General features: G+C 40.5%; 1 protein-coding gene across 3 annotated transcripts in view; it reads right to left on the bottom strand.

Moving 5' to 3' along the window:
* The window catches only part of ECPAS (Ecm29 proteasome adaptor and scaffold), a 106,819-nt gene that overhangs the window by 86,161 nt on the left and 6,310 nt on the right, over positions 1-14,348 (bottom strand). The window contains exon 2 of one of the 3 annotated variants that reach the window (XM_047829460.1): positions 12,303-12,406. The exons of the other annotated variants lie outside the window; for them this stretch is intronic. Coding sequence (XP_047685416.1) covers positions 12,303-12,324 — 22 coding nt within the window. The 5' untranslated portion in view covers positions 12,325-12,406. The remainder of the gene's footprint in view (positions 1-12,302; positions 12,407-14,348) is intronic. 3 annotated transcript variants of the gene reach the window in all.

The following is a 14,348-nucleotide window of genomic DNA, read 5'->3' as shown; positions in this document are numbered from 1 at the left end:
TTGAAATCTGGAATTTTGGTACGTGTTAGGCAGAAGATGCCAACATGACCCAGCACTGATTAAAAGCTCTCGGCACTGAGGGGTGCCTAGATGCCTGTCAGTAGAACATACAACTCTGGATCTCGGGGTTGTGAGTTCGAGCCCCATGTGTAGCAAGGAGTTTATATAAAACAAAAATACAGGGGCGCCTGGGTGGCGCAGTCAGTTAAGCGTCCGACTTCAGCCAGGTCACGATCTCACGGTCCGGGAGTTCGAGCCCCGCGTCGGGCTCTGGGCTGATGGCTCAGAGCCTGGAGCCTGTTTCCAATTCTGTGTCTCCCTCTCTCTCTGCCCCTCGCCCGTTCATGCTCTGTCTCTCTCTGTCCCAAAAATAAATAAACGTTGAAAAAATAAATAAATTAAAAAAATAAAACAAAAATACATAAATACATTACATACACACATATATACATAAACAATAAATACAAACCCTCAGCACAGAGTCTCTAAAGAGCATCCCTGGTGGACAACATGTCACACATGTTGTCACAACTCATTGCTAGAGGGAGTTAAGCACATCCTTTGGGGCTCCCCAGAAAAGGCTGTTGGAAGCCTGTACCTGGTTTCCTCTGGACTTTGCTCCATGTGCCTTTTCCCTTTGCTGATTTTGCTTTGTGTCCTTTCACTGTAATAAATCTTAAACATGAATACAAATATATGCTGAGTCCTGTGAATTTTCCTAACAAATCACTGAAGCTGGGGTGGCCTTGGAGACCTCTGACACATATATTTATCTATGTTTTCTTCCTGGCCTTATGATTTTGCTTTTTTCATTCAAGTCTTTAATCGAGCTTGAATTTTTGGGGGGCGGGGGGTAGCACATGGATGTAAGAAATCTAGTCTTTCTTTTTTTTGAAACCTAGTCTTTTTGTGTGTGTTTTTTTTAAGGTTTTAGTTTTATGTTTGAGAGAGAGAAAGAGAACAGTCAGAGGAGGGGCAGAGAGAGCGGGGGACAGAGGATCCCAAGCGGGTTCTGTGCTGACAGCAGCAAGCCCGATGCGGAGCTCAGACTCAGGAACCGTGAGATCATGACCTGAGCCGAAGTTGGACGCTCAACCAACGGAGCCACCCAGGTGCCCCCTTTCTGTGGGTTTTTAAAATCTTTTTCAATGTAAATTAAACACTTACAAAAATGCACAAAATGTAAGTGTACAGTTTAATGAATTATTATAAACACCCACGAAACTATCACCCTGAAACGTGTACTACAAAGAAAGATTTCTACTGAATTCACAGCTGGAGAGGACTGAAAGACTAGCATAAAAAACAGTGGGTTTTAGGGACTCACCCAAGTTCACAGAGGTAATTAGCAGCAGCACAAGAACTAGAATGAGGTCTTCTGACCTTCGGTCGAAAAAACCTTGCCTACACTGTGCAACTGTCTGCAACAATAGTCCCATTTTCTAAAAGGACCTATGCTACATATACTACATCATACACAGGGAGCCCTGTTTAAGAGCATCACCAAAAGATCATGAGACTTTGTCTCATTCAAGTGGTAGTCAAGACAATATGGAACAATGTACAAATTCAAAGGTCAAAAAGCAACACGAGAAAGGGGCGCCTGAGTGGTTCCCTCGGTTGAGCAACCAACTCTTGATTTCAATTCAGGTCATAATCCTGAGGTCATGGGGTCAAGCTCCACGTCAGGCTCCATGCTCAGCAAGTGTGGAGCCTACTTAAGATTGTCTCTCCCTCTTTCCCTCCCCCACTCACACACGAGCCCTGTTTCTCTCTAAAAAAAAAAGAAAGAAAAAAAACACTAGAGAAAGCTCAACACTATGAATCAAAAGCTAATACCAAATGTGTCAAGGTGCAATTCACCCTTCCTCTTTCTCCCAGCTCATCTAAATTCTCTCCTCTTTCAAGGCCCAGTACCCTCCCATTTCCACTGTGAAGCACTAACTACTCTGGCTAGATCAGTCACGCACCCTTTCAAATATTTACCGAAACCTCAGTCTGTGTCAGAGCTTAGTGGCCATGGAAAAACAGAGTTAAGAAGGAAAAGGCAAGGATGTAGCACAGGATTACCACACTTGGATATGCTAGTTGCATGCTGAAAGAACATAATAGAAAGTCAGAGACAGATTGCTCAAGAAAACAGCATTTAGGGGCACCTGAGTGGCTCAGTCTGTTAAATGTCCAACTTTGGTTCAGGTCATGATCTCACAGTTCACAAGTTCAAGCCCCACATCAGGCTCTGCACCTACAGTGTGGAGCCCGCTTGTGGAGCCTGCTTGGGATTCTCTGTCTCCCTCTCCCTCTGCCCATGTCCCTCTCGCTCACACTCTCTCAAAATAAATAAACCTTAAACAAAAAGATTTTTTAAAAGACAATAGCATTTAAGGATAAAGGAAAGAGAATCCAAAAAAGGAAATGATAGGCAGTATATAAAAATAAGGAGAAAACTGAGTATTGCATCTAAAGAACTAGGGAAAGAAAAAGCAAACTAGTCAAATGAAAACTGGAAAAAAATTGTCTACCTATACAGAAAAGAAATAACCTAAAAATCCCTTGCAGGTAGATTAATGACATATGTACAAAGTATGATCTTAAAGATTTTTAATTTTTTTTAATGTTTGTTTATTTTTGTGAGAGAGTGACAGACAGAGCATGAGTGGGGGAGAGGCAGAGAGACAGGGAGACACAGAATCCGAAGCAAGCTCCAGGCTCTGAGCTGTCAGCACAGAGTCCTACTGGAGACTCAAACTCCTGAACCATGAGCTCATGACCTGAACCAACGTCGGATACTTAACCGACCGGGCCACCCAGGTGCCCCAGGATTTTAAAGATTTTAAAATAAAACTGAGAAGGGAAAATTAAAACTCACACACAAAACATAAAAGACTAATCGGTTAAGATTTTAAAATATCAGAAAACACACCATAAAATAAAAAGATACATTATAAATAATGATGTTTTTATTTTTATTTTTTTCAACATTTATTTATTTTTGGGACAGAGAGAGACAGAGCATGAACGGGGGAGGGGCAGAGAGAGAGGGAGACACAGAATCAGAAACAGGCTCCAGGCTCTGTGCCATCAGCCCAGAGCCCGAAGCGGGGCTCGAACTCACGGACCGCGAGATCGTGACCTGGCTGAAGTCGGACGCCCAACCGACTGCGCCACCCAGGCGCCCCAATAATGATGTTTTTAAATGAAAAGGACTTGAATACAGAATGAAACATGCAAATCAAGAAAAAGCAAATTAATCCAAATTTTTCAAATAAAAAAGGATATAAGCAAGCCATTCAGAGATGAGACCCATAGACTAAACAACACATATAAAGATGTTCAATTACACTTGTCAGAAGTATGCAAAATTAACACAGTAAGATACAGTATCGTATTTTTCACATCAGAAAACTCTGCAAATCTAACTACCAATCTAACTACCAATTGTTGGCAAAACCTGGAAACAAACCAAGAGATACTTGAGTTCACTGTTGATGGGGTGTACACCCATACAATCTCTGAAAACAAATTTCTAGCAATTCTACTCCAGGGTAACAAACCCTAAGGAAGTTCTGCTCAAAGTAAGCCAGCTGCAAACTGTCACCAGTCAGAAAAAAATAAGGAACACTCTTCCTTCATCCTATCTTACTAGGATAAGAAATGTTAAGTAAAATAACAATGATAATTAATTTACATTCTTCCACAGTTCCCTATTTGCAAAAAATAATTCTCCCACCCTCAGACCATACTTTGTGTATCACCGCCCTGGAGAAAAACTCTCTGGGGGAAAGATAAGCACAAGGAACACCAGAATTTTAAAGCTTAAAATGCACCTTAAAGAATATGGAAAAATGAAAATAAGAACATTTACTGGTGGGAATGCAAAATGGCTCAGTCACTTTGGAAGACAGTTTGGAGGCTCCTTATAAAAATAACAGTCCAGGGCGCCTGGGTGACTCAATCGGTTAAAGGTCAACTTCAGCTCAAGTCCTGATCTCGTCGTCCATGAGTTCAAGACTTGCATCGAGCTCTGTGCTGACAGCTCAGAGCCAGGAGCTTGCTTCAGATTCTGTGTCTCCCTCTCTCTCTGCCCCTCCCCTGCTCACACTCTGTCTCTGTCTTTGAAAAATGAATAAACCTTAAAAAAAATTTTTTTTTTTTTTTTAAATTTTTTTTTTTTTTTCAATGTTTATTTATTTTTGGGACAGAGAGAGACAGAGCATGAACGGGGGAGGGGCAGAGAGAGAGGGAAACACAGAATCAGAAACAGGCTCCAGGCTCTGAGCCATCAGCCCAGAGCCCGACGCGGGGCTCGAACTCACGGACCGCGAGATCGTGACCTGGCTGAAGTCGGACGCTTAACCGACTGCGCCACCCAGGCGCCCCAAAAAAATTTTTTTTAACTAACTTAACTAACTAACTAACTAACTAACTAACTAACTAACTAACTAACAGTCCCGGGTGCCTGGTGGCTCAGTTGGTTAAGCATCTAACTCTTGATATCAGCTCAGGTCATAATCTAGAGGTTGTGAGATCGAGCCAGGTGTGAGGCACCACACTTAACGATTCTCTCTCTGCCCCTCCCCCACCTGCATGCATGCATTCTCTCTCAAAATAAATAAATAAACAACAAAAACTAAACATAGTCTTACCATATGATCCAGCAATTGCACTCCTTGGTATTTACCCAAAGGAGCTGCAAACTTATGTCCATACAAAGACCTGGACAGGGATGTTTACAGCAGCTTTATTCATAACTGCTAACACTTAAAAGCTCTTCAGTAGGTGAGTAGCCCCAACCAAGATGTCCTTCAGTAGGTGAGTGGATAAGTAAACTGGTACAAACAATATTTTTCAGTGCCAAAAAGAAATGGTATTAAAATCATGGCTATATGTCCAAACACACAGAATACAGGACACCAAGAGTGAACTGTAATATAAACCATGGACTTCAAGTGATTATGTATCAATGTAGTTTATCCTTGGTTCAAAAATGCACCATGCTGGTTGAGTGATGGTGATGGGGGAGGCCGTGTAATTTGCGTAATTGTGGGGGAGGGATGGGAGCCAAGGGCTTATGTGGGAAATCTCTGTGCTTTCTTCTCAGAGGAGGAGAAACCTAAACCTAAATCTGCTAAAAATAAAAATAAAAAAAAGTCTTTCTAAAAAAAACTTATTTTGAAAAAATAATTTCAAAAACACTGAAATTCTTCAATCCCAAAACAAAAAACAATTTCCAGCTTAGTTTATGTCTACTATTCCATTCACATAGGAAAAAATAAATATACTGATTTACTCTTCATTAAATAATTCTTTAATCCATATTATTCACCTGCCTTTCATTTCTCTATGTAAAGACAAAGAAAAGGGCCCTTCCTTCCTTCTACCCCCACCCAAAACAGTAATAACCAGTAAAGGTTCAAGGACTTCACTTCAATGTTATCCACCAGTAGCCACTGATATTTCTGAAACCGTGTTAATTATTCCTGACAAATCTATCTACACAAATCACTCATTCTCTGGATTACGCCAAAAAATGCAACTTTGGCTTCTGAGTTAAGGAAGAAAGGCAACTTTTCCATCGGATTAGAAAAGGTAAATACTGGTTTGTCACTTACATCATCAGTTAAAGAAAAAAAGTAAAAAAAAAAAAAACAGCAATACATCTGTTTCCTCAGATGTATCATCTTTTCATAACAACTTGAACGTCAAAACATTCCTTACAAAGTATGCAAAGCAAGCATATACCATCAAAAAGAATAGGAAAAGTTACTAAAAGTTACTAAATTTAAGGTAATGGTTATCTCCATGTGGTGGAATTTCAGAGGATTCTTTTTTGGCTTAATTTTATGTCATTACTATCTTACTTCATGAGCATGAATTACTTGTATGAACCAGAAAGAGAAAACAGTTATTTCAGGGTAACAGGTTTAGGAATGTTTTTAAAGTTGCTTACGTTTTCTATAAAGAACATTATTTTTTCTGAATGTGAAAGTAAATTTTAAATTATAAATCATAAATTGGGTTAGCGGAAGCTGTGACTGAAATGGAAATCTGAAAATACCTAGACCACTGCCTACTGCACCAAAAATCAATTAATACTCTACAGCTATAAGATATTTTGAGAAAGAGCTGTCAAGTTACCACAGAAATATACTAAACTATAATGGAATAATATCACAAGGAAATATCCTTCCTAATAGTATTTATTTTCTTCTGATTAATACATATATATCCGCACAGTCACAAAACAGTTTCACATGGCCTTTTGAGCCTCAAAAAACACTGTGAGGTGGACAACTGTTGTCTGCATTTATAATTAAAAAAACAGGCTCTGGATCTGATTTGCCAAAGGTCATCATCATCAATCTAATAAGACGAAGAATCGTAAGCTGAACCTCAAGAGATCTTTACCCTGCAAGAACACACTAGAATGCAGTACCTCCCTCTAAAATACCATTTAGTGAAGGGAGTATTAGTTCCAACTTACAAATGAAGAAACAGTCTAATATTTATTAAGAATGTTGATCGCAGGGGCGCCTGGGTGGCGCAGTCCGTTGAGCGTCCGACTTCAGCCAGGTCACGATCTCGCGGTCCGTGAGTTCAAGCCCCGCGTCGGGCTCTGGGCTGATGGCTCAGAGCCTGGAGCCTGTTTCTGATTCTGTGTCTCCCTCTCTCTCTGCCCCTCCCCCGTTCTTGCTCTATCTCTCTCTGTCCCAAAAATAAATAAACGTTGAAAAAAAAAAATTTAAAAAAAAAAAAAAAGAATGTTGATCGCAGCACCTGAGTCGCTCAGTCAGTTAAGTGTCCAACTCTTGATTTCGGATCAGGTCATGATCTCACAGTGAGTTCGAGCCCCACATCCAGCTCAACACTCAGCACAGTCTGCCTGGGATTCTCAAGTTCTCCCTCTCTCTCTCTGCCCACTCCCTCCCCCTCCCCCCCCCCTTGCATGCACATGCTCTCTTTCTCTCAAAATAAACACATAAATTTTTTTAAAAATATTTTAAAATATTTACAAAAAAAAAAAAGAATGTTGATCAGAACTGTAGTAAGTGGCAGGGCTAGGGCTCAAACTCCAAGCCAGTCCAACTCCAAACACAATGCTCATGCCTGCATGTTAAATTGCAGCACTGATGAAGCAGAGAAAGTGGATGGAAATGATACAAAGGCTTACTAGACATGGGTCTGGCTCAATTCATACCTTCCGCAGCAATTCAGAATTGGCACCAGAAAGTCAAGCCACCCTTGAGTGCTTGGACCTATGAGAATAAGCCAGTGGATATGGCATGGGCATCTTTAGCCTATCCTTTGGAACACAAAATCAGAAGTCTGGTCTGAAGAAAGAATGGTCACAGAGGCACAGACAGCAGCTGGAAGAAGTGGATGATTTCTAGTTCTTGAAGGCTCCTCTTACTTCCACAAAACTCCCTGATTCCTTATAGTAAGAACCCTGGTTTTGCTTAAGCCAGCTTACAACTGGGTCCAAATACAAATGGAAGGTCTTTGTCAAAGGGGCAATGGGGGACAAGGAAGAAGTACTTCCTTCATAAAAGCACATTAAAAAAATTAGCAGCTAGCACAAGCCTAGTGTGAATAATTAGATCAGAGAGGGAGTCCTTTCTAAGAGTGGGCCAATCTAGCCCCAAAAGAACCTTCTCAACCATGTACCCCATTACTCCCCAACAGCCACCCAAATTGCAATCGTTTAAGTGCGCCATGTTTTCCTGCCCAATTATTTGGTCAACCAAGTCCCCCAATCAGGAATACTCTCCCAACCTCTCCTACCTCTCCATCTCCACACAGCCAAATCCTCCCATTCAAGGTCCAGCTCAAATATTCCATGCTCCACAACTTGTACGTACCATTTGGGCCCTACAAACTCTCACAGACCTCTTCTACATCTCTCCTGGCACTCACTGTCTTTTGCTATACATTATGTAACTGCCCAATCTTCTCTAAGCAGTTCTTCTAGGTGTGATTTCAATCTGATTCCACCTGACTACCCACTCATACACTCTGTCCTTCTATAGAACTCCTCAGGTTGAGAAACTGTGACCTAACTTTCTTGGTGTACCGGCACTTAATTCAGGCCCTTGCAGAGAGTAATTGCTCAAATACCTGTTGAATGCATGAAATATTAATTCCTCATGCATTAAAAAAGTCATTTAGAAGTTTATACATTTAATGTCTAGCAAGAGAAAGGAGGGGATTGGCAGCAATTTATAGTATCTGACATCAGAATTTCTGGAAAAGGGGACTATATGTATTTTAATACAACAACAAGTGCTTAAGGTTACCAAAAGAAAAAAGAAAAAAAAGAAAGGTGGGGTAAATTCCAGAAGGTCTGATTGTGTGGCAGCACTGGTCTGCTCCAAATCAGGAATGATGTAGTAGTTACTACAGAGAGGAGAGGAAGAGGGGAAAAGAGAAAAAGATGGAGAGGGAGGAAGGACCAGTGAAAGAACAGGAAGTCCAGCACTCTACAGCAAGGCCTTTCCCCATGACTCACATCTTCTAGAGTTAACTTAAATTACTGAAATGCTTGCGAAAGTGGATTGTGTGGTGTGTGTGTGTGTGTGTGTGTGTGTGTGTACGTGTGCACACACATGCGTGTATATAAACCAGTGAAAACAGGTAGTTTTCACGTCCAAGCTTACATGAGTGGAACCAAAATAATCATTTTCAGAAATGGGACCCTAACAGCTAAGAAAAGCTTAAGTATAGGACATGTACAAAAATAGGATGTGATGGGGCAGGGGGATGCGGTAGTGAAGGAAGGATGACCACCTCTGGACTTTGACGGCTTCTGCAGTTAGGAGTCTGAGACTAAAACTACGATGAGGACAGGGAAATACAAATCAAAACCACACTCAGATATCATCTCACGCCAGTCAGAGTGGCCAAAATGAACAAATCAGGAGACTATAGATGCTGGAGAGGATGTGGAGAAACGGGAACCCTCTTGCACTGTTGGTGGGAATGCAAATTGGTGCAGCCGCTCTGGAAAGCAGTGTGGAGGTTCCTCAAAGCATTAAAAATAGACCTACCCTATGACCCAGCAATAGCACTGCTAGGAATTTACCCAAGGGATACAGGAGTACTGATGCATAGGGACACTTGTACCCCAATGTTTATAGCAACACTCTCAACAATAGCCAAATTATGGAAAGAGCCTAAATGTCCATCAACTGATGAATGGATAAAGAAATTGTGGTTTGGGGCGCCTGGGTGGCTCAGTGGGTTAAGCGGCCGACTTCAGCTCAGGTCATGATCTCACAGTCCGTGAGTTCGAGCCCTGCATTGGGCTCTGTGCTGACAGCTCAGAGCCTGGAGCCTGTTTCAGATTCTGTGTCTCCCTCTCTCTGACCCTCCCTTGTTCATGCTCTGTCTCTCCCTGTCTCAAAAATAAATAAAATGTTAAAAACAATTAAAAAAAAAAAAAGAAATTGTGGTTTATATACACAATGGAGTACTACGTGGCAATGAGAAAGAATGAAATATGGCCCTTTGTAGCAACACGGATGGAACTGGAAAGTGTTATGCTAAGTGAAATAAGCCATACAGAGAAAGACAGATACCATATGTTTTCACTCTTATGTGGATCCTGAGAAACTTAACAGAAGACCATGGGGGAGGGGAAGGGGGAAAAAAAAGGAGGTTAGAGTGGGAGAGAGTCAAAGCATAAGAGACTCTTAAAAACTGAGAACAAACTGAGGGTTGATGGGGGGTGGGAGGGAGGGGAGGGTGGGTGATGGGTATTGAGGAGGGCACCTTTTGGGATGAGCACTGGGTGTTGTATGGAAACCAATTTGACAATAAACTTCATATATTGAAAAAAATAAAAAAATAAAAAATAAAAAAATAAAACTATGATGAGGAAGGAAAGCCTAACTGCCATCTAGATTTTATATGTAATAATCTTTTCAGGTAGATCAATCCTGTGAAGTATAAATCTAACCAAATACTAACTGATAAAGTCCACATCATCTATTAATTTCTATATGCCATTTTGATTCACTAAATGCCACTCTAATACTTGACCAAATCCAAATGAGGCCAGCAAGAAGTAATGCTTTCAATTTTGATCTCTACTCCTAAGTTTTTAAAAATATGTTTGCCCTCATTCTCTACCTTTAAAAAAACATATTAAATGCAAACGTACTTAAAAGGAGAATGTCAGGGAGCACCCGGGTGACTCAGTCTGTTAAGTGTCCGACTCTTGATTTGGGCTCAGGTCATGCTCTCATGGTTGGTGAGTCCAAGTTCCATGTTGGGCAGTGCGAAGCCTGCTTGGGATTCCTCTCTGTCACTCTCTCTGCCCCTCCCCGCCTCAAAATAAGTAAATAAACTTAAAAATTTTTTAAATTAAAAGCAGAACGTCAGGAAGTCCAGTAGTAAACACCAATAAAGGTCGGGTGGTGGGGAGAGGACCCATTCCATCATGGCTGCTGCAAGAGTTGCCTCCTATCCAGCCAGGGCAGCCCCAAGGGGTGACAGATGTAAATCTCTGCAAGCAACAAGGTTCAGAGCAAAAGGTTGCTGCTGACACAGTCCCTGCTGGTACCCCTTACCCCCAAACTAAGGCAATCAGACAGACCATCTTCCTGTCCCCTAGTCCACCAGTCTTACCCCCCAGGGCCCAGGCAGATAGTGCAATATTGAAAGCCTTGCACCAGGATGCACTATGGACTACATTCTGAGCAGGAAAGGGAAAAGGAGTCTTCCTTCTCCTGCCACTTCAGAGGTCCTAGCCACCTGCATATGACGTCAGGCTACTTTAACCCAGCATAGCCCAAAGCAAGGCCACCCCCTCTTGCTCTCACATACACATTCTACTACCCCCTACACACACACACACACACACACACACACACACACACACACACACACAGAGGGAGGGAGGGAAGGAAGAAGTGACTAGGTTAGCTTGGCAGGGTTGGGCCAAGTGATGAGACAGAAGCCATCTATTACCTAGATTTAATGAATAAGTGTCAGATTCTAGATGCACTAAGTTCCACAACCACTCCCACCTCCCAAGGAAGTCCTTTCCCCCAGAAACAGCAGCTGGCAGGTGTCCACTTAGAAATCAGTGTTAGTAAACTGATGAACAGAAAGATTAGTTCAGCTTATGAAAGCCAGCTTAGAGGAGACAATATACTATGCAAGAGGTCAAACTACATAAAAGTCAAATATGTGACAGTGAAGATCCACCCAAAGCAGCTAATTACTTAGGATAATGCTCATTTGGATGTGTAAACACTAGAATATTCCTTATTTAAGTCACTATTTAAATTCCAGCATTTGTGGTATACTGCTTGCCTTCAGTAGATCATTAATTTCATTAACACATCTGTCATGGGCCCAAAAACACTGACAGAGAAAGAATCTAGAAGCAAATGAACAATGTCCCCATTTCTCTTCTACAATTCCTCCAACCTCCCAATTTTCCATTTCTCTAAAATGGAACGAAGATAGCAAAAATAAACCAAAGTTTACTCTGAAGTTGAACTTTGATTTATAAAATATTCCATTCATTCTATCCCTCAAAATTCCACCTAAATGAATTCAGGCATCATACACATCATCAGCAATATACATACTGAAAAACAGAATGCACTGGGGGAAGGGGAATGCAATAGAAGACAGCAACAAAATGAACTCTGAGTTGAAGCCACAAAATCCCACGTACTCACTGGATATTGAGCTCATGAGATCAGAGAGTTGCAATGTGAACATATAGAGTTTCAATCAAAGGACTATCCAATATCATCCAAGAAGGACACTGACACCGTACGGATTCAGCCTCAGAATGAAGTAGAATTAAGTGGCTTTTCTATCACAGTAGATGTCAAAAAGGCAGAATTAGGAATATCCAATTACTATCATGATGCCATTTTTAACGCCTTTTTTTTTTTTTTTTTTTTTTTTACAAATAAAACAATTAACTCCAGGATAATATTCCTGCAGCGTGTAAAATCATCTTTTGTGGCTGTGGCAGACAATACCACTTGTAAACGAACACTCATATAGATTTTTCCTTGTACACACAGCTAAGCAATGTCTTCAAGTTTTATCTTTTTTCTCTCTCTTGCTGATTTTTTAAATTTATGTTTGTGCAATGACAGAGAATAGAGGCTTCAGGAATATATAAACTAACATGAATTTCACCAACTCTCTTAAGATAGCTAGAAAAGGAGAAAAACCCATGAAGATCTTGGCAGGAAAATGCTACTTGATAACCTATGCATTTTTAAATGCTACTACAAAAAAATGCACACATCCTAAGGAACTAAGGAACTACTAACCTCTACAATCAATGTGATACATGGTTTATCCAGTCTTGACAAAAATCCTCTGGATCACCAGTGGTACGTTCATCCACTCGTACACATGCAATTGTATAAAGAATCTATTATTTAGAACACCAGGAAAGAAAACAATTAAAAGATTTATACTCACAGCTACCATTAAGAAAACAAAAAAGCACTTTTCATTTCTATGCTAAGATCTAATTTGATGCCCTGCTTTGTAAATTCAAAATGAGGAGGAAAAAAATTACAGTGATTATCAAATTGGAGAAGGAGTAAGGAATATGTCCACAAACAAAATTTATTGTATAGAAGTAATAGGCGAATACTTAAAAAAAATACACTGGTAATTATTCACAGAAGACTAAAAAAACTGGAATACCAATACAACATTTATTTTATTATATATGTATATGTGTACATATACATATAAATCATCAGCATACAAAGCCTTACATTAAAATTAGAAGAAAGTGTAATTATATAACATTTTTACAAGATGAGTATTAGTAGGTACACATTATTAGTACATTACAACTGAGGATGTAAGTGGTTAATATTCATAACCCTGGGAACCTCTGCCCTCTCTCAGCACTCCTGATCCCCTTCCCTGGTTCTTCTTTGTCTTCTTCTCACCCCTGCTTATAGCACCAGACAGCTGTCCTCAGGACAATGTGTCCATTCCCATGACTCTACCATCACCCCCACACTCTACCAAGCTTCAGAACCTAAGTTCCTATACACAGGAATCCACATGCCTAGCACTATGCCCAGTTCTTAACATGTATTATCTCTTCCCCCTCTTATAACAACTCTGTGAAATAGATTTTGTTATTAACCCATTTTACAGATGAGAAAACCAAAGCCCAGAAGTTAGGTCCTCTGTTCAAGGACATTAATCGAATGCAGGAGAGCCAGGATTCAAAACCATCTCTGACTCCAACACCAGATGTTTTGTTACTGTTGAAAACTGTCTCCCCAAACAACATAACATGGGCGCCCCAGTAACTCAACTTACTCACTCAACAAATACTCTGTTGAACACAAACCTGTTCTCTTTTCTCCACTTCCACCTCCCTACATCTGTCTAAATACTACAATCTCCACTCCACCGCAATCTCTCCAGTAGATTCTTAGAATCATCTCTAACTCCTCCCTCTCTTAAATAATGCTCATCTACTTGGCCAATAATTTCTGCCTACGTTAGGGATTGTAGGATATATCACCTTCTTGCCAAATCCACTTTCACTCTCCCACTTCAGACCCTATGTTTCCTTCACTTGGCCACGGTGATACCCTCCTAATTAGTCTTGCGCTCTTGGTCTCTGGATTCTTACAATCAATGTTACGCCACTGCCACCTGTTATCCTTATAAAACAGATCTACTCATGTTACACTCCAGCTTAAAAGCCTTTGATGGTCCTCTTCTGTCTACAGAACAAAGTCCAAACTAGTTATGTTTGCATTCCCACACAAGCTGGTCCCAACCTATCTTCCCAGCTCCATCTCCTACTGCACCCCCCCTGAATAATAATAATTTATATATAGCTTAATTGTTTAGACAGTGCATTTTCACATACGTTAATCATAACAACACTATGAGTATTTCTTATTATCCCAATTTTATGAGAAGGAAACTGAGACCTAGAAAGGTAAAATTATTTCTCCAAGATCCCAAATTGTAAGAAGAACATAAAAGGTAAAAAGGGCCAAGTATCAAACTACAAATTTTATCTCTTTTCCCAGCACCTCACACAGCCATAGCACGCCTACTCCAGTACATCAGACTCACTCACACTTTCTCTGAAAATGCACAACATTTTCTAACCTCTGTGTCTTAGCTTAATCTATTTTTCTCTTAACTTGGAATGCTATTCTCACTTGAAATTTCCAAAGAACTGTGTTAGGCATTTTTCATATTATGCCTCATATGAGTTATTTATATTCATATATAAACCTGTCTCTACACTGAATTATAAGCCCTATGAGGACAAGACCAGAAGTTGGTCAATTTTTAAAGTCTTATTTAACTGGAAAATGTGT

Source organism: Prionailurus viverrinus, chromosome D4 (genome assembly GCF_022837055.1).
Source record: "Prionailurus viverrinus isolate Anna chromosome D4, UM_Priviv_1.0, whole genome shotgun sequence".
In the NCBI taxonomy this organism is placed as follows: Eukaryota; Metazoa; Chordata; class Mammalia; order Carnivora; family Felidae; genus Prionailurus; species Prionailurus viverrinus.
Note: the sequence above shows the minus strand (reverse complement) of the source record. Positions and strands in the feature narration are given on the sequence as shown.